Consider the following 20946-nt stretch of genomic DNA (forward strand, 5'->3'; position numbering starts at 1 on the left):
GATGATCTTTTCTATTGTCTTTCTAGTCTCTATTTCATTTATTTCTGCTTTAATCTTTATTATTTCCTTCCTTCTGCTAACTTTTGGGTTACTTTGTTCTTTTTCTAGGTCCTCGTAGTGCAAAGTTAAATTGTTTATTTGAGATCTTACTATTTTCTCAATGTGAGCATTTATTTCTATGAACTTCCCTCTATGTTTTTGCTACATCCCATAAGTTTTCATAATTTTTGTTTTCATTTTTGCCTGCCTCAAGATTCTTTTTTGATTTTCCTTTTGATTTCTTTGATCCATTGGTCACTTCTGATATAGTAATTTGAGTCTTCTCTCTTATTTTCTTAGTCTATTTGTAGCTAAAGTTTTGTTAATATTTTTTATTTTTTCAAAGAACCAACTTTGGGGTTCATCGATCTTCTCTATTGTTTTTCTATTCTCTATTTCATTTATCTCTGTTTTAATCTTTACAGTTTCCTTCCTTCTACTATCTTTGGGTTTAGTTTGTTATTTTTCTAGTTCCTTAAGTTGTAAAGTTAAGTTGTTGATTTGAGATCTTTCTTTCTTTCTTTCTTTTTTGAGATTTTTCCTCATTTTTAAAGTAAGTGTTTACATCTATAAATTTCCACCTTAGCACTTGCTTTCACTATGCCCTTCCTCCTCCTCCATTTTTCTCTTTTTTCTCCGTTTTGGAGCCAGGTAATCAAGACAATAGCTTCTGTATCCTTCTGCTTTCAACCTTAATTCATTTCTTACTATTCTGGAACACATCTTCAAGTAATTTATTTAGGAAGGTTATCTTTGTAGTGGTATTTTTGTTATTCTATCTGCTTGGTAATATATTTCTATTGACCTTCATACTTAATTGGTATCTTCTCTAGGTAGAGAATGCTACCTCAAAACTCTATAGATCTTGTTCTGTAGCTTTTTGACATTTAGGGTTGAGTAAGAGGTCAAGCTGGTTTATCTTTCTCTGTAGTCATCCTACTTTTTCATTTTACTTTTAGCTTTCAATGTCTTTGTAATTTAAAATGCTCACAGTGATTTATCTGGAGGAAAATCCATTTTCTTAAAGTTTTTTCGATAGTCCGAATCTTTTGAATTCCTTCATAGTGTCCCTTTCAGTTCATATGTGGAAATTTTTTTCTTCTGAAAATAGTTTCTACTTGATGAATTTTATGTTTCTCTCTTAAGTGCATCTCTTAATATTAGGATACTGCTTTTACTTTTCAGGCCTCTATTTCAGGAAACCTCTCTTTGACCAATTTAATCTTTGCCTCTAGTAAGAATGAAATAATAAAAGCAGTTGTTTTTGTTTGCCTCCCTTGGTTGTGCAGCTCTCACAGGACTTTCCCTTGCCCCCAAAGTTCAGCGAAATCCTCTATTATCCCTGTGGTGGAAATCAGTAGGAAGAGACTACTCACTCCCAATCCACATCCATAATAAATCATGCTTTTTACTGTCTTACCAAAACTGCAGAATATTTTTTATTCTATTTATAAATGCAGAGATTTTTCTTTCTTTTTAATTATTTTATTTTCTAGGTTTTTTGAGGAAATTTCCAGAGGGGGAGTTTTAGTCAGTCTCATCTTAATGTCAGGTCTGGAACTCAAGCCACTGAATTATTTAAAATATATATATTTAGACGTAGGTCAGTGAATTCAAATGCAAGGAAATGGTTAAATTTCTTCCACAAGTGTTGGCAAAATCTGTAGAAAAAAAGAGGAACAGCCTTTATTAAAGAAAGTTACAGGATATACAGTCATTGAGAGGAAGGCTTTCACAGGCGTAAAGGGGTTGCTCCTCCTTCCACTGTAGCACAGGCTGGTACAGACAGACAAGAATCATTCCCAGACGTTAGCACAACAGCCGACGCAGCCAAGATGTATCTCAGATGGTGAGTGATCATTCTCATTATTCTTTGACAGGCAATTAAGAGTTAAGCGACCTCAGGGGCACCTGGGTGGCTCCGCGGTTAAGCACTTGGTTGAGCATCTGCCTTGGGCTCAGGTCATGATCTTGGAGTCCCAGGATCCAGCCCCAAATAGAACCCCACATCTGTATCCCTGCTCAGCGGGCAGTCTACTTCTCCCTCTGCCCCTCACCCCACTCTTGTGCTCTCTCTCTCTCTCAAATACATAAAATCTTAAAAAAAAAAAAAAAAAGGAGTTACCTCAGCAGCAGGCTGAGGTTGAGGCTGGTGCTCTGTTTTCTGTCCTTCCTGCTCAAGCATGCTAATATGTATTAAGGGCATAGTTATGCACAAGCCAAAAGCACAAACCCCTGGGATAAAGAACAACCTATGCTGTGAAAAATTAAATGAAGTCCCAGAAGCCATTCTCCCCTTCTGAGAGCATCTATTCTAGGTTGATCCTGTAGCTGCAAGGCAGGGGATTTTTTTTTTTTAAGATTTTATTTATTTATTAGAGAGAGAGAGCACAAGCAGGGGAGAGGCAGGCAGAGGGAGAGGGAGAAGCAGGCTTCCCGCAGAGCAGGGAGCCGGATGTGGGACTCAATCCCAGCACCCTGAGATCATGACCGCAGCCGAAGGCAGACGCTCAACGGACTGAGCCACCCAGGCGCGGCGGCAGGGGATCTTTTAAAGAAATTTCTACCGAAGGCGTTTCACTGCCACTCAAAGTTAAGAATTATTTGAGGTGCCAAAAAGTTTACCGATTGTTGGGGTTTTTTTAAGTGATGAATTTTGATTTTGTAAATTTGTTTTTCGAATATTTAAATGTTGCAGTTGTTGATTTTAAGAATCAGAAAAAATTTAAACGTCTGTGTAAGCATTACAAAGTCTAGAGAGTAAATCTTGTGTATACCAAGGCCAGTTTGGCCTGGGGGCAGAGGAATAAGAGAAGGTAGGAAAGAGACCAAGGAAAGGGAAGAGGAAAAAGAGTTGTAAGAAGAAAATGCAGAAGCCAGAAAATGAGTCACAAACAGGCCATGGGAGACTGTGAGCAGGGTGAGGTTAGTAGAAAAAGTAGAGTAATAATTCAACTAACTCCCCAGTATTGAACATACATGATGTATTGTGTACTTTATTCATGGTATGCCATTGGATTTTAATCTCCACAATGACTCTCAGACAGATAATATCATTCTGTTTTAGAGATAAGATAACTGTGGCTTAAAGAGCCTAAATAACTTGCTAAGATTACACTGTTCATATCGGAGTAAAGCTAAAATCTTTCTTGCTGCTTTGCTCTGTACCACAAGGTTTCTTCATGTGTGGCATGCCCCCGTGGCTGTGACTTACTGGAAGCAGTCACATCCACCCTCCAGCTGGAATCAGTCATTATTTATTATTGTTCTTTGAAAATCTAAGTAACCCTCATCTATGCAGTGCTTACTGGTTCCGGAAACAGCTTTGCTGATTTTATTTCAGAAGATTAGAATTTAATTTCCAAGGAGAGTCTTTTTCCTTGCAGTAGAATTTTGAAATATTACACATGTATAAAAAAATTCAGAATTTATCCTTTTTGTGAAACTATAGCAGTGATACCATTTAATTATGCTAACTCTGCCTGCAGACATCTATAGAACCACAGGCCACTGTCTATATTGTTCTTGTTAAGATTTGCTGTTTCACAGTGCTTGAAAATTGATAATGAACAGAAAATTTTAAAATACAAATGACCAGGAAATAATATGAAATCTCATCAGAAATAAAAGAAATGCTAATTAAAACAGTGAAATGTTATTTTTCTTTATCAGAATGGCAGGTTTCTTTTTTAAAAGTAACTAGCATGCAAGCAAGAAGCCTACATGTTTCTAAGGAGGGAGGAACATCTATACCCTTATACCTGCTGGTGGTAATATCTTTCTGGATAAAAATTTGGTGATACAAATCAAAAGCCCTTAAAATGTATATGTTCTTTAACCAAGAAGTTCAAATTTTAGAAATTATTATAAAGACATAATCATATATATTTGTAAAATTTTAGTGACACAAATATTTTTATTGACATTGTTCCTAATAGTGAAAATCTTAGAAACAACTTAAATGTCTTAAAATAGGTAATTGGTTAATTATGGAACATCCGTAATGGGATACCACGAGTCATTAAAAATTCTACCGTAGAACAATTTTTAATGTGTTTAGCTAAAGAAAAAAAAAAAGCAGACTGTACAGTGCTACTACTTTTATGCATGATACCTGTATATACACAATGTTAACCAGAAATACAGATGATTTCTATTTTCTACTCTGTGCTTTTGAACTTGGGTCACATCTGCAGGCAGAAAAATAAAGCTAGATAATTAAAAAATAAATCAATTCTTGGCTTCTCTCAGAAAAGCAGACAGCTGTCCAGTACTACGTGATCACTCATAATTTGTGGAATGCCATTTTTAGGGTTTTGGCCTTTTGTGTTTCACTTTTTTCTCACTTGACTCCTCTTCAAAATATACTCCCTAGATCCTAATAGGCTGGTTTTCACAGAATGTTCTATGTGGAAAGACCGGAGTGCTTACTTCCGTAGTTTACAGATGTGATGGCATGGCTCTGGAGTGAGCTGCATATTGGAAGGAAGAACAGGGCAATGGTTAAGTGGCCATGCTTTGGAACCAGAGTGTTGGGACTTGAATCCTAGGCTCTCCTACTTTCTGGCTGTGTGACCTTGGACAAGTTGCTTAGAAATTGTGATCTTCAGTTTCTTCTCTGTACAATGGGGATAATTGTGATAAGTCATAAGTGGTTGTGAGAGATAACCCATGTAAAGTGCTTAGAACCTTGCTCCGATAAGTACTCAGGATTTATTATTAGTTGTTTTTATTACTATTACTATTAGGATTTAAGAACTAGAGGGGAAGTGATTCATCCAAGATTACACAATTACTTGATGGCAATGCTAGAACTAGAAATCAGGAAGGTGCAGTACCCTCTGGGCCTCTTAAGACAGGCTTGGCTCCCATTGAAGCTGACTTGAAACAGACAGAGCCCAAGGACAAGGCCAGCCACTTCCAGGGAATGACTCTGATTACAATGAGAAGACAAATACCAGAACTGAGGGTAAAGCTAAGAAAGCAGAGGGTCATTTTGGTTGCAGGGATGAAGCCTGGAGCAGAGATAATGCGGGAGAGAAGAGATGGGACAGAGATCTGCAGAGGCTTTTACAGACCTCCAGTTGTGGGTTTCATGGGGTTTAAAGACCCAAGATCTGGGTGATTAAATAGACGGATGGTGGGTGGGGGTGGTTTCCAAGTATAGCTGTGAGAAGATACCTGACAGATAGTAATAACAGAGGATGAAGTAGAAACTAGGAGGGGCCAGAACAAGGAAACCCAGAGCCCAGGTATCCAGCCGTGATTATCTCAAAGTTAGAGCCTAAGTTTGAAGAATAATAAACAAGCAAAGATATGATAAGAATTGACAGGATTTGGTTTCTGACAGATGTGGAGCTTGGAAGGAGAGATCTAAGTACACAGTGGCATCCTTCATAAAACGGGGGATATAGGAAGTGGATTGGGTCTGAGCCAGGGGAAAGAGAGAACCGAAGGGAAGTTCATCTTGCTGTGAGCAGCTGCATGATGATGCCCAAGTAGACAAGTGAATATACAGGTGCAAAGCTCAAAAAAGAGGTATAGGTTGAAATAGATGTTAATCGTATTCAGCATAAGTACAGCTGAAGGCTGAAATTCTCACTGTGGGTGAGCTCACCAGGGAGAGGATGATGGAGTGAGAAGAAGCCAAGAATGGGAGCTGGAAAACCTTGACATTTAAGGAGGGAGATGAGGATGAAGAGTCCACAAAAGACATCACAGAGGGACTAAAGAGACTGGAGCAAAGTACGAGAAAAGCGATGTCATAGAAACCAAGGGAGGAGATAGATGCAAGCAAGAATAGGACGTCCCAGGGCGCCTGGGCGGCTCAGTCGTTAAGCGTCTGCCTACGGCTCAGGTCATGGTCCCGGGGTCCTGGGATCGAGCCCCGCATCAGGCTCCCTGCTCGGCGGGAAGCCTGCTTCTCCCTCTCTCCCTCTCCCACTCTCCCTGCTTGTGTTCCCTCTCTCGCTGTCTCTCTCTGTCAAAATAAATAAATAAATTCTTAAAAAAAAAAAAATAGGACATCCCTAGGGAAAGGCAAACTGTATTTACCAAACTTCTACATTGAATAAATGAGTTACAACAGAAAAAATGTGTCTAAGGACTAAATGTTAATGAATGAATGGTGTCCCCTCAAAACTGATACGTTGAAGTCTTAACCCCAGTACCTCAGAATGTGACCCTATTTGGAGATAGATAGGGTCTTTACAGTGATAATCAGGTCAAGATGAGGTCATGAGGGTGGGCCCTAATTCCCGATGATAGGTGTGCTGATAAAGAAGGGAAAATTTAGACAGAGAAACCTGCATAGAGAGAAGACAATGTGAGGACACCCGGAGAACAAGGCCATTCTCAAGCTCAGGAGAGAGGCCTCGAACAGATCCACCCCTCACAGCCGTCAGAAGGAACCGGCGCTGCCGACACATTCATCTAGGAATTCTTGCTTCCAGAACTGTGAGACAATAAACTTGGGTTTTTTAAGCCACAGCTTGTGGTACTTTGTTGCTATGACCCTAGTGAACTAATACAGTTGGTGAGTGTGCATAATAATACCTTGGTGAGAAGAGTGCATACAGCCAGAGAAAGGAAACTGGGCATAAGTGTATAGGGGAGGGAGGGAAGATAAAGGATCATGTCACCTAAGCTAAGAGAAGGAAAGTATTTCACAAAGCAGAGGGTAGCCACAGTGTCAAATTCTGTAGAAAGGTGAAGTAGGAGAATGACTGAAAATGTCAGTCCAGAGGCCTTTGGTGACCTTTGCAGAGATCTCCCAGTCGAGTAGAGGGAGTAAATCATCATCGAGAGCTGACAATACAGAGACAGCACAGGGACCACTCCTGCAAACATTTGGTGATGAAAGGAGACCTCCTCTCTGGACCAAACTCACTCCTGCTATCCATAACAGCCACGTGGAAACAACCAAGAGTCCAGTCAGCCAGACCTGGAGTTTTCCTTCCTCTACTTTAATTGCTAAAAATGCAGATACTTTTTCCCACCAAACTGGTTTGAGAAGGCTTTCGGGAAGAAAAGGATTTTTGCAGCTATCATTTTACGAATTAGATTTTTAGTACTGACACAGATTCCATTCTATTTTGTAAAGCCATAAGAAAGTTGTTATTTGAGCCTTCTCAGAGATGAAGACTGCGGTGAAACTGGCGATGTAAAGAAGAAAACAAACACAAGTGGAATTTTGGGGCTCACTCATCATTTAAACAGAAAAATATAGTAGCATTTGAATAAAGAAGTATCAAAGCATTTTTTTTTTTAGAAAGTTCTGAAGTCAAAATGAGTCTAAAATTTGCTTTCTATAGTCTCAGGGATATCGGCCAGACAATCCAAATGTCACAGTTCTATATCATAGGGGATCAAATTAATCCAATTTGACTGTACTAAAAGATCTAATAAAATAAAAATAAAAAGTAATTGATAGTTAAGTAAACGAATTAGTATCAGCCAGAAACTAACCATGGGATAAGATCCGAAAAAATAACTACCCAAAAGATAAACCCAGATCATCACCCTCATGTTGCAACTATTTTCAACCAAGAAAACAATAAATCTTTATCAAGAACCTGATTGTTTTAAGGAACCGGGTAAAATACAGAAGAAGAAAAAAAATAGCCAACATGTAATCTTTATAGTGTAATTAGGAAGACAGACCAACAATTATAAAATGAGAAAAGCATAGACCACTACATCAAAAACTAATGATGTACTGTATGGTGACTAACATAATTTAAAAAAATAAAAAAATAAAATCATAAAGCAATCCAATGCAGTTAATAACTAAGCTATTTTAAAAATTAAATATAAATGACAAAAAATGATCCCTTTTGCTAGGTATTAAAGAAATGCCAATTCAAGCTCCAATGAGATATTTTCTTTTTTTTAAAAAGATTCTATTTTATATATTTGTTAGAGAGAGAGAGCATGAGAGGGGGGAGGGTCAGAGGGAGAAGCAGACTCCCCACCAAGCAGGGAGTTCAATATGGGACTCGATCCCGGGACTCCAGGATCATGACCTGAGCTGAAGGCAGTCGCTTAACCGACAGAGCCACCCAGGTGCCCCTCCGATGAGATATTTTCATTTATCAGATTAAACAGTAAACAATCCAATTCGAAAATGGGCAAAAGATATACACGACATTTTCTCAAAGAGGATATTCAGATGACAAATAAGCACATGAAAAGATGTTTAACATCATTAGCCATTATGAGAATGAAAATTAAACCCACAGTGAGGTATCACTACACATCTAGTAGAATGGCTAAAAAAAAATAATGGTAACATCAAATGCTTGCAGAATGCAGAGAAACTGGATCATTCATATTTTGCTGTTGGGAGTGTTAAATTGTACAGCCACTCTGGAAAACAGTTGGACAATTTCTTACAAAACTAAACATACACTTACCATATGACCCAGCAGTTACAGTCTTGGGCATTTATCCCAGAGAAATAAAAAGCCTATGTTCACAAAAAACCAAGATATGAATATTCATACCAGACTTATTCATAATAGTCAAAAACTGGGGGGAAAAATATCCATCATTGAGTGAATGGTTAAATGAACTGTGGTACGTATGTACCATGGAACACTACTCAGCAATAAAAGGAAAGAACTACCGATATACACAAAAACTTGGATGAATCTCCAGAGAATTATGCAAAGTGAAAATGCCAATCCCAAAATGTTACATATCATATGATTCCACTTATATGTCATTCTTGAAATAACAAAATCATAAAGACAAGAAAGCAGATCGGTGGTTTAGCCATGGGTGCTAGAGAAAGGACTGTATGCAGCTACAAAGGGTTAGCACAGGGGAGCCTGGTGGTAATGAAATATTTCCTTATAACATGAATGACAATTGTTACATGAATTTGCACATGTGATAAAATTGCATAGAACTACATAAAACATAAAACTGGTGAAATCTAAATAAACTCTGTGGATTATACCAGTGTCCATTTCCTGGTTTTTAACTGTTGTACCGCAGTTTATACAAGACATTACCATTGGGGGGAAGTGGGTGAAGGGTACACAAGACCTCCTTATACTTTTTTTTCAACTTTATTGGCAACTTAATTAATTCAAAATAAAACATTTAAAAAGCAATTTAAAGATACAACTCAACACCCAAAAAACAAATAATCCAATTAAAAAAAGGGCAGAAGACATGAACAGACATTTCTCAAAAGATGTAAAAAATGACCAACAGACACATGAAAAGATGCTCAACGTCACTCTTTATCAGGGAAATGCAAATCAAAACTACAGTGAGATATCACCTCACACCTGTCAGATGGCTACAGTCAAAAACACAAGAAACAAGTGTTAGCAAAAATGTGGAGAAAAAGGAACGCTTGTGCACTGTTTGGTAGGAATGCAAACTAGTACGGCCACTGTAGAAAACAGTATGGAAGTTCCTCAAAAAGTTAAAAATGGAACCTCCCTATGATCCAGTAATCGCACTACTGGGTATTTACCTCCAAAATATAAAAACGCTAATTCAAAGGGATACACGCACCCCTGTTTATTGCAGCATTATTTGCAATAGCCAGTTATGGAAGCAGCCCAAGTGTCCATTGATAGATGAATAGGTAAAGAAGATGTGGATAAAGAAGATATGTGTTCAATGGATTATTACTCAGCCATAAAAAAGAATTAAATCTTGCCATTTGCAACAACATGGATGGAGCTAGAGAGTATTATGCCGAGTGAAATAAGTCAGAGAAAGATAAATTCCATGTGATGTCACTCATATGTGGAATTTAAGGAACAAAACAAACAAGCAAAGGGAAAAAAGAGAGAGAGAGAGACAAATCAAGAAACGGATTCTTAATTCAGAGAACAAGCTGATGGTTACCAGAGGGGAGTTGGGAGGGGGAGATGGGTGAAACAGGTGATGGAGAATAGAGTACACTTATAAGCACTGAGTAATGTATAGAATTGTTGAATCACTATGTTGTACACCTGCAACTAATATAACACTGTATATTAACAATACTTGAATTAAAATTAAAAACTTAATTTAAAAAAGTAATCTAAAGAAACCCAAAATGTTCATCTTCACTAAATATTAAAGAAATGCTAATGCAAACACCAATGAAATATTTTTATTTATCAAATTAACAATTTATGTTTTGTTGGGGTGGAGATAATAATGCTAATGAGGGGGTACCTGGGTGGCTCAGTCACTTAATTGACATCGGCTCAAGACGATCTCAGGGTCATAAGAGCAAGCCCTGTGTCGGGCTCCACACCCTGCTTAGGATTCTCTCTTCCTCTGCCCCTCCCCTGTTCACTCTCTTTCTCTCTCTCTCGTAATAATAACAATGATAATGAGTGTACAAGAAGAATGGTGTTTTCATATACTATTGATTGTGGGATTATGAATGACTAACCTTCCTGGAAAGCAATTTGCCAACAATCAGAAGCTTAAAAATGCTTAAAAACACCTCTTCTGGCCAACTGCCTGTTTCTCTATTCCTAATAATTTTTCAGTTCATTCAGCATCTTTGTTCCAGGCCCTTGGCTACATATTAGAAATATGCCAAAGTGAGTAACATGATTTCTCAAGGTAAATATATCAAATATGATGATTTTTAAAAAGTAACAGTGAAGTGTGTGAGGTTCCACATAGCTGCTTTCCATTTGTCCGTAGGCAGTACGCCTTGGCTAAGTGCCCGAGTTTTGAGTCAGTCCGGCTGGTGTCAAATAGTAAGTAGTTAATGAGTAGTTCTCTGTTTACCAGCAGTGTCACCTTGGGGAAGCTACCTTGCCCCCTGAACTTCAGTGCCTTCATCTGTAAAATGTGGGAATGAGTACTTACCAATGCCATGAGGCTTATAGAAATTTATAGTGGATGTGAAATCTCATGGAAATAAAATATTTCAGTCTTCACATTCTTTTCTTTAAATCTATTGTTTTCTGTATTTTAAATTGTCCTAAATTTCTTTAGCTCCACCTTTTCTGATTCCGTTCTAGCAAATGGAGTCTTACTTAAAACCCAGAAGTCACTATAGTAAACCTCTAATGATAGATAAGAGAAGGGCAGGCTCAATGCAGGTGAAGAAGGTGAAAGCCAAACAACAAAGCCACGTAAAATGTATTTTATGTAAGGTAGGATGTCAAAAATATTAAAATAAAATCCTGTCCTGTAGTTGGTAATTATGTATGTCTTCATGCAGCTATGAGAGCCCTGTTTTAGCCTTCTGGACTTCAGATATGTTCCATCTGCTAATGTCTGCTCTGATTTTATAGACTTGTTCGCTTATTAGTCATCATGGGTAACATATTCAAATTTGTACTTCTAATTCTAGAAGATGTATAAACTACCACTTTTGCTTATCATAAAAATGCTTATTCCTCTTCTGTAATAATTTCACCTTTAAGAATACAGATAAATAATAAGAGACATGGAAAAGATTTGTGTACAAAAATGTTTATTATAGCATTATTTAATATAATGAAAAGTAAGAATCAACCTAAATTTTTCATAGGAGGTGAATAGTTAAGTAAATTAAAATGAAGTTGATGATATGTATGTGTGTTTGTGTGTGTGTTGATGACTTTTTAATGACAGAAGGAATCATAAGCCTGTGGAATTATAAGGAAAATAATGCATAGAAACAACATAGCAAGCAAGTATGTCAAAATAGTCATAGTTGTTACCCCTAGATTGGTGGGATTACAGAAACAGGTTTTTTTTCTTTGAAATTGCTAAATCTATAGTGAATTTATGTCACTCTGCTAAGCAGGATGAAATCAAGTTAAAAAGCAATCTAGTGGTGAGGTACAGTCTCTAAGTCAGGAGTGGCAAACATAGAATGCCTACAGAGACCCTCAGATGACAGGAGTGTGATGCAGGCCTAAAGTTTATTATACCCTCATGGCGCATGAATGGTGGAAACTTCATTACACAAGCAGATGAGCCCCATGTTGAGCAAAGCTTCTGGTCACCACTCTTGTCTTTTGTGCAGGAGTGTGGTCCAGTACAACCTAATCTTATTTTTTGAGAGAAGTTAGGAAGGTGGACTTACAGGTGAAATCTCCTGATTTTTATGTAATGCCTCAATGTCTAGAGGGGCAGGTTTGGCTCAGGCCACCAGTTTTGACCTCTGACCTCTGTTAGTGTAACAGAGGTTCAGAGGAGAGTGAGATCACTGTGGATGGGGTGGTTTAAGAATATATCGCATTCCAGGCTGCAGCGAATCAGGACTAGAAAAAAGGGAGCTAAGACTATTAGCTTATTCACTTACTCCATAAAGTTTTATTTAATGTTGAGAAAATGAAGACGAATCAGATAAAGATCCTACTTGGCAGCTACTAAGAGAGAAGGTCTCACCATAGCTAACATTTCTTACCACATGGAAGGCATTATGGCATACTATATCACATCATATATTATTTCATTTAATCCTTACAACTCCAGGAGGTAAATAATATTATTATCCCCCATTTTCCATAAGTGAAAACTAAATCTTAGAGATGTTAAATAACTTGTCCAGGTCACATAGCGGATACAGAGCCAGGATTCCAGACCCCAGTCTAATTCTAGACCAAAGCTCTGAACAAGCATTATGAGAGCATATATTATGGGAGATCAGGAGAGGATGAGATTACTCTTAGCAGCAAGACAGATCTGTGGGTGGAAAGAGAGAGCTGTGTGGTGTCAGGGTCCGAAACAAGCTCTGGCAACCAAGTGATAAAGCTAAGAATTAGGGAGCAATGGTCCTAGGGCAGAGGTTGAAAACCAAAGGTTGGTAGGCCAAAAATAGTACACACATATATTGTAATCTTTAAAAATTATTATTCAGCCATCAGAAAAGATGAATACCCGCCATTTGCATCAACATGGATGGAACTGGACGGAATTATGCTACATGAAATAAGTCAAGCAGGGAAAGACAATTACCATCTGGTTTCACTCATCTGTGGAACATAAGCAATAGCGCGGAGGACCACAGGGGAAGGGAGGGAAGACTGAATGGGAAGAAATCAGAGAGGGAGACAAACCATGAGAGACTCTGGACTCTGGGAACCAAACAGAGGGTTACAGAAGGGAGGTGGGTTGGGGGATGGAGTAACTGGGTGATGGGTATTAGGGAGGGCGCGTGTGGTGAGGAGCACTGGGTGTTACACACAACTAATGAATCGTTGAACACTACATCAAAAACTAACGAGGTACTATATGTTGGCTAATTGAATATAGTAATAAATTAATTTTAAAAATAAAAATAAATTAATTAAAATTAAAAAAAACCCTTAAATTATAATTAGTTACCAATACTTAAAAAATCTGGAGAATTCACATAAATCAGAATACCCGGCAACGCTGGGCCCACATTCCCGTATGGTAACAACTGGTGAATCTGGAAGAGGCTGTTCAACTTCCAGTGGGGTATAAGTTCTCCTTCTATGTGGCCTACTTTGCTCATTGATTTTCATTACCTGCCAGGACTCTGCTGGCCCTTGAGTCTAAAAGCCTAGACAGTGAGGCATCCACAGGTGGGAAGGAATAACCAAATGGAATAAGACAGGTGAGAGCTGGGAGTTACAGAAGCTAGGGGTTTTGAGAATGTGAACCCAGCAAGACACTTCCCCCAGGGCACCAGATCCTAAGGCAGAGAGCATTACCTCTTCCCTTCTGACTGGGCTGGAAGTGGTCCCAAGATCTTTGCTTGGGGGTTGGAAGGAAGTGGATTGGCAGAGAGAGGGGAACTTGATTGAGGGCTCAGTGGAGAGTTGGAAATTTGAGGGACATGGAGAATTTAGACAGCAGGGAGCAGAATAGTTAATATGTCCATGCAGTGGCTCACCCAAGATTCTGTTTTCAAGAGAATTCTCTGGCTTGTTAAGTGTTCATGGTTGCCCGGGGGGGAAAAAAAAAGTTAGAAAACAAATGCAGACTCAATCTCTGTAATGCCTCTAGCTGTGATTTCTCACACATACGGGCAGGGTGATCCCTTTATACACCACTTAGGTATTGATCTGAGGGTCCTACTTAGTTCTGGGGGACCCGAGGAAAAACATTTCCTTGGACTAAAGGAACTTCGGGCAGGTTACTTGCTTCTCTAAAGCCTGTTTCTTCATCTGTTAGAAGGTTTAATAGTTTCTAATTTTCAGAGGGTAAGGATTAAGTGAGTGAATGGAGGAATATGAAGTACATGGCTGAGAGCAGGAAGGAATCGGTGATTGCTGTGATGAGCAGCAGTGGGGGCTGGGAACCTTATATAGGTGTTGTCCCTGAATCTTTACGATAACCATACAAATTAGGTATTACTTTCCCCATTGAAAAAAAATGAGGAAATTGAGGTTTAGTAACTTACTCAAGGTTGCAAAATTAGTAAAAGGTAGAGTGGAGAGACTTACATAAAAAGAGCCAAACCACACCAAAAAAGTACACTGACATTCTAATCATAGTCATATAGCATTATCAGCTAGAAATGAAAACAGATTCAATTTATATCTTGCTGAAACCTTGAGATCACCAGCTGTGTGTTCCTAGGCAAATGGCCTAACTTCTCTGAAACTCAGCTTCCCTATCTGTAAAACTTTGTACGTTTATTGTATAGATTAAATGAAGTAATGCACTTAAAGTACTCAGCAGAATAGTTAGCTTATAAGTGATCGGTTAACAGAGATTAACTTTAATAATGTTTACTGGACCTGCACTAAGTATCAGGAATGCAGAAGAAATTAAACATGTTCCCTGCCCTTGTGGAAGTCAGGACAGGACATCCATATGAGCAGTGAAATTTTAACACGAGGAGGGAACTGTTAAAATGAAAGAATAAAGTATGTGATTTGGGAGGGAGGAAGATACAGATATGGTGAAAAAGCAGGGAAGGTTCCACCTGTGAACTGTGGCGTGCTCTGGATCTCAAAGGAACAGGGGAGTTTTGCATACAGAAAAGGCAAGAGAGGCATCCCAGGCAGAAGGAATAGCTCGTGCAAAGGCAAAGAACGCAGAAAGTCCTGAAAGGTCAGGACAGTGAAACAGTTCAAGTGTGACTAGAAGGTAAGTTATGTGGGTTGACCGATAAAAGCAGAAGAGACAAGTTGGATTCAGGCTGTGAGGAGCTTTGTGTGTCTTCCTAAGAATTATGGCCACTAGCCCATGAGAGAAAAGGGAGCAAGTCTTCAAAGCAAGAAAGTTTCATAATCAGGTTGCTTTTGGTGAAGGGTAATGATGGGGTAAAGGATAGTGAAAGGGAAACAGCCAGGAGGTTATTGCAATCGTCCAGACAAGAGGTGACAGAGACCCCAAAACTGGCCACCAAAGAATTGGAAGTGGGTGGTGAGGAAGAGAAAGTGGAGGATGACATAAACACAATGTGTGAAATCCAAAGTATGAAAAAGGCTTGCTCCCTTATTTACCACAGTCATCCCAAAGGACCAAAACAAAAACACAGAAAACCTCTTGTAAAAATAATCTCTTTTGTTTGTATGCAAATAGGCCATGCACAGTGAAAATGCAACTCAAGTATGGTGACAAATACAATATTTTGTCTCCAATACGTGAATCCCAAAGATTGGTTTACAAATGCTGTCCTTCTTAAGAATTCCAACTCCTCACATTAAAACTGTAGCCAACCAGTACAAGGCTTATTTGAGATTATTTTCCGTCTTAAACCGGATTTGAGGAAAGCTATTTAAGGCACTTGTCAAAAGAAGCTGTCCTTTACTCACATGGCTGAAAGAGTAGGAAGAGTGACATCTTGTTTTACTGGAAAAATTTTCCAAGTAGCAATGTGTCTGTGTGGTGGTGGACCTTCAGAATCTTCCAGACAAAAGCACGTGAAGGGAGCTGCAAAATTACATCTCAATGGTTCTGCACCATCAACTTGAAAATTGCAAATCCAGGTTGATAAATGCATATTTTAAGGGTTCCCAGAAGTCTTATGTGCATTGCTTTTGGTTATGGAGATGCCACAGGGAAGTGAGCCTTTGAGTGTGCAATGCCTCCTCCCTCAACCCTTGTGAAATGGAAGCTTTAAAAAATCCAGTGGTTTTTGGTTTTGTTTTGTTTTGTTTTTACAAGCTTAGTCATATTGGCTGTGTTCTATTTGCCCCAATGTATTTCATTTTACTTTGCAGAGCACATTTTATTTATGCTCTTATATAAATATTTTGCATAAAAAGGTGCTTTCACAGATGATGCTTCCCTAAATTTGAAATATGCTGCCATTTGTTAAAATGTGTTAGTTTTGTTATGTATTATATTCCCTCCTTTGCACAAATAGGAAAAAGCATATGGACCGGATTCTTCGAGCCACTTTTACATTTAGAATATTACCTCATTTTATTTTTTCTAACTAAGGTTTAAAGGAAATGGTAAATGTCAGATGCTGTGTGAAAGAAGTGACGGTTTCTCAGAATGTGTAAGCAAATGGGCCACCTTAAATTCAGAGATCACAATCTTCTGAATTTGGGTTTCATGTTCCCAGGTAACACTAAAGATTGAAAGGATAATACATTTGGAATCATATGTTTACTTTGTTGAATTCCACCATCACTGATGTTGGTAGTTTATTGGTATCAATTTTTTTAAACTTGCTGCTGTATGTGTTTCCTCTGTTTTGGAAAGATTTTACATCGTTTTGTTATTGGTTAACTAATAGGCCATCTTTTGTGTAAACTCTTGGAAGTTCTGAGATTCTATGATTGTATTGTAAACATTACTAGATAGCTAGAATATAGAATTATTAAATTAGAAGTATCACTTTAGTATCACTTTAGGTCTTTACTGTGCCATCCATGACTGATGGTCATGCAGACACAGTGACCATTTAAAATATGAACTGAAGAAGAGCCAATATTTCTTAGAGAAGCCTATTCCTTTTTCTTAACTGTGACCTATACAACATAGTTAGAATCTACCACATGCTCTTAAGAAGTTATTTAATCATTAGGACATCCTATGTAACTGAAGTTTTTATGTTGAAAATCATTTGGTGGCAGGTCCCTTGACATTGTTAGATTGGTATAGGTCTCCTGCACTCACCTGCAGGCTCTGGCAGAGCAGAGACCCTCTGCTTTGGCTCATCTTGTATCCTAGGACCAACCCAAGGCCTATGCTCAATTAAGGTGAAGCATTTATTGAAGGGATGAGGGCAAATTAAAAAGTAGAAATTCCAAGTGGTGCAATTATATCAGTGGATTTTAAAGTATTATTGCAAAATGGGAAATACTGTTCGGATACAAACATGGGTAGAAGCAAAGGTGAAGCATAAAATATGTGTATTTGTTTGTCACGAGAGTCTATAGTTATTACCGGTCCCCATGGACACCCTGGAACCACCTTGAAGCTCTGCCCAGTCCCTTTTATGATGTGTTTGTACACATAGCAGGCAGGCCCGGTGGGAGGTGTGCTCTGGATGTGGTCTTGCTACCATAATTCTGATCTCTTGTGTCCAGGGGGTGAGTTGTGAGTCCCTCAGTTCCCCAAGCTGTGATCCTTCTCTGGCTTGGCTTGTTTCCTGATCTGTGGTCAGTTCCCCATTGGCCCTTTGGGCCTATCCGCCAGTGATGGGCCTTGTTCCACAGGGAGAAACAATGAAGAGTCTCCACCCACCACACTGTAGATACCACACTTCCCAGAAACTCCCAATACGGGGTGCCCCACTGCACATCTCTACCCCACTCTGCCATGTCTCCACCAAACCCCCGACACTTCTCAGAGCCTGGGTTTGGGATGGCTGGCTCCTTACCTGCCACCAGGGTTGCTGTCTTTAGCCTGAGTTCTGCGTCGCGCCACATTCTTCATCTTCCCCACTTGCTCATACTGCTAAAGTAACAGTTCATTTAAAGGTCACGCCCACCCTGGGTACAACAGTACTTCTTTTTCTAAAATGTGCACATCCTGGGGCGCCTGGGTGGCTCAGTCGTTAAGCGTCTGCCTTCGACTCAAGTCATGGTCCCAGGGTCCTGGGATCCAGCCCCGCGTCGTGCTCCCCGCTCGGCGGGAAGCCTGCTTCTCCCTCTCCCACTCCCCCTGCTTGTGTTCCCTCTCTCGCTGTGTCTCTCTGTCAGATAAATAAATAAAATCTTTAAAGAATAATAAATAAATAAAAAATAAAATGTGCGCATCCTGATACTTGCCTTTTGACAATTTTTCCTTACCCTACCTTTTACTACATGCTAATGTAATCTTCAGTCGGAATAAATGTATCTTGTTGCTGAAGTTCGTATATGTTTTTATTAAGCCACCATTTGGTTTTGAGAGGGAGTGCAGACAAGGATCTTTTGCATTCACTTGACAGAATCTGGTAAATAACTGTTGGTGTCCCTTGCCTTTCTGATTCTCCTTAGAGGACATCTAGGCAAAAGTGTGTCACTGAGTCCTAGTTTCTGTGCTCAGAAGTTGATTGAATTTAAATTAAGAAACAATACATGTTCCTTCTTTCTTAGCACGCATGAATGATGGGTGTGAATTTGCATCACGAGAAAGTGAATGAAATAAGACACCCCGGGGCAGCTAGGGACACCAGCCCAGGACTAGAGAGGAGCCTGTGCTAGAGGTTTTAAGAGTGAGGGTCTCTCCCTACCTTGGTGACCCTGTTCTGGGACATAAATACAGAGGCTGCAAAACTTTGGCTAAAAAGAAGAAGACTCAACCTCTAGTGCTTAACTGTATAAAATTGCTTTTAAATGTAGGCCAACACTGTATCTCCCCTTCAAAGAAAAAAGAAACTTACTACTTTTCTAAGAATGTTCCTCCAGAAACATGGAACTGAAAGCTATTTTTTATTGATCTGGCCCTTAGAAAACAATGGGGACTTTTTAACGTACCTAAGGAACTGATATAAAAACATAAAAACATATGATTCTGCACCAGAAAGATGCAGAAAATGTCAAAATAGAGGGCAGAAGTACAAAACTAGAGATGTTTTGCAGCAATGTTTTATATATGGTATTTGATTACAAGTGTGCAACATGGAGACGTGAACAGTGGACTGAGAAATTGATGCTAATTTTCTTACCCACTAGTGTAGAAGCCCTCTAAAATATCACGTTATTAACTTAGTTGCTTTACCAGGAATTAGTGCATGTGGTTAGTGTGTGTGTATGTGTGTTTGTGTGTAACTAATAGACCTTATTTTTAGAACCGTTTTAGATTTACAGAAAAATTGAGCAGACAGTACAGAGAATTCCATATACCCTCCCCCTTGCACACAGCTTCCCCTATTATTATGATCTTGCATTAGTGTGGTATATTTGTTACAATTAATGAACAAATATTGTTAATTAAAACTCATACTTAAATCAAGTGCCCCTCTTTGGGTTCTACAGTTCTGTGGGCTTTGACAAATTTAAAACACATATTCACCATTACAGTATCATGCAGAAAATTTTACTGCCCTAAAAATACCCTGTGCTCCGCTACTCATCCCTCCTCACATTCCCTGGCAACCACTGATTTTTCACTGTCTCAATGGTTTTGCCTTTTCCAGAATGCCATCTAGTTGGAAGTATACGGTATGTAGCCTTTTGAGGTTGGCTTCTTTCATTAAACAATATGCATTTAAAGTGTGTCCATGTCTCTTCATGGCTTGATAGCTCATCTCTATTTATCACTGAATAATACTCCATTCTATGGATGTACCACAGTTTGTCTACCCATTCATTACTGAAAGGCACCTTAGTTGCTTCCAGTTTGGGGCAATTATGAATAAAGCTGCTATAAATATTCGTATACAGGTTTTTGTGTGGACATAAGTTTTCAACTCATTTGAGTAAATACCTATGAGTATGATTGATAGATAACATGGTAAGCTTATGTTAAGTGTTGTAAGAAACTGCCACGATGAATTCCAAAGTGCCTATACCATTCTGCATTCCCACCAGCAATGAATGAGAGTTCCCATTGTTCCACATCCCTGTCAGCATTTGGTACTGTCAGGGTTTTTTTGTTTTTGTTTTTGTTTTTTAGCCATTCTCATAGGTGTGTAGTTGTAGCTCACTATTGTTTTAATTAGCAATTCCCTAATGACATATTATACTGAACATCTTTTAATATGCTTATCTTCCATCTGTATATCTTCTTTAGTAAGGTGTATGATCAGATCTTTTGCCCATTTTTAGACTAAGTTGTTCTTTTTCTTGAGTTTTAAGAGTTCTGTGTACAGTCCTTTATCAGGTATGTGTTTTGCAAATATTTTTTTCCACTTTCTGGCTTATCTTTTCATTTTCTCATTAGTTACTGTGTGTAGGCTTTCAAGAGGAAGGGTTTTAGAAATATATTTTACAACAGCAGTAAAAGAAAAAATTTACAGCAAATATTTTACACTCTCTCATAAAGAGGTATCAGGGAACCCTGTCTGTTAACCCAAAAGAGTTTTGTTAAAAGGGAAGAGTCAGGTCCTGGGAGTGGTGGCTGGCTATCCTGTACTATGAGAGTTTGTGCAGCAGGGCTAAGAACAAGAACAGAACCACCCTGAGCTGCATGACTGCTAAACTCAAAACAGTTTAGGAACTATGCGTAGGGTCTGAATTTCTGCCTATGAATCCAAGTATGTAAGAGATAATCACTTTCCATATTTCCTTTAATTCAATCTAATCTCACCTGTAAGACCCATTCTGCCAGTTGGATAAGAGAGTCCATCTTGATCATACAGGGGTGCCGCTCCCTTCCTGCAGCCCAGCCAGAATTCAGGAAGCTCACCTGATGCCTAGAAATGGAGGAAGGGCTTTAAATCCCAAGTCTGTCTTGGTTGCCATTGGCAACCTTACCATCTGAACCATGGTAGACTGTGAAGTCTGGCAGCTCTCTGCCCCCAGGCCACAGTGGGGAATGAGGTTATCACCTGGGGCCCATGAACCAACTGCCATCACTCCCAAAGCTTTTATCCCCTTGGGAGCACTGAGAAGGAGGTGCTTGGATCCCACTGCTCACAGG

General features: G+C 39.0%; 1 protein-coding gene across 1 annotated transcript in view; it reads left to right on the forward strand.

Moving 5' to 3' along the window:
- The first annotated feature begins 1767 nt into the window (after nt 1-1767).
- CD86 (CD86 molecule) overlaps nt 1768-20946 on the forward strand; it is a 65634-nt gene continuing 46455 nt past the window's right edge. The window contains exon 1 of the mRNA XM_028110662.2: nt 1768-1888. Within this exon, the coding sequence (XP_027966463.1) occupies nt 1875-1888 (14 nt within the window). The 5' untranslated portion in view covers nt 1768-1874. The remainder of the gene's footprint in view (nt 1889-20946) is intronic.

This window comes from Eumetopias jubatus, unplaced genomic scaffold (genome assembly GCF_037043125.1).
Source record: "Eumetopias jubatus isolate StellerSeaLion01/CBP00866 unplaced genomic scaffold, mEumJub1_p1.0 scaffold_1, whole genome shotgun sequence".
NCBI classification, from domain to species: domain Eukaryota; kingdom Metazoa; phylum Chordata; class Mammalia; order Carnivora; family Otariidae; genus Eumetopias; species Eumetopias jubatus.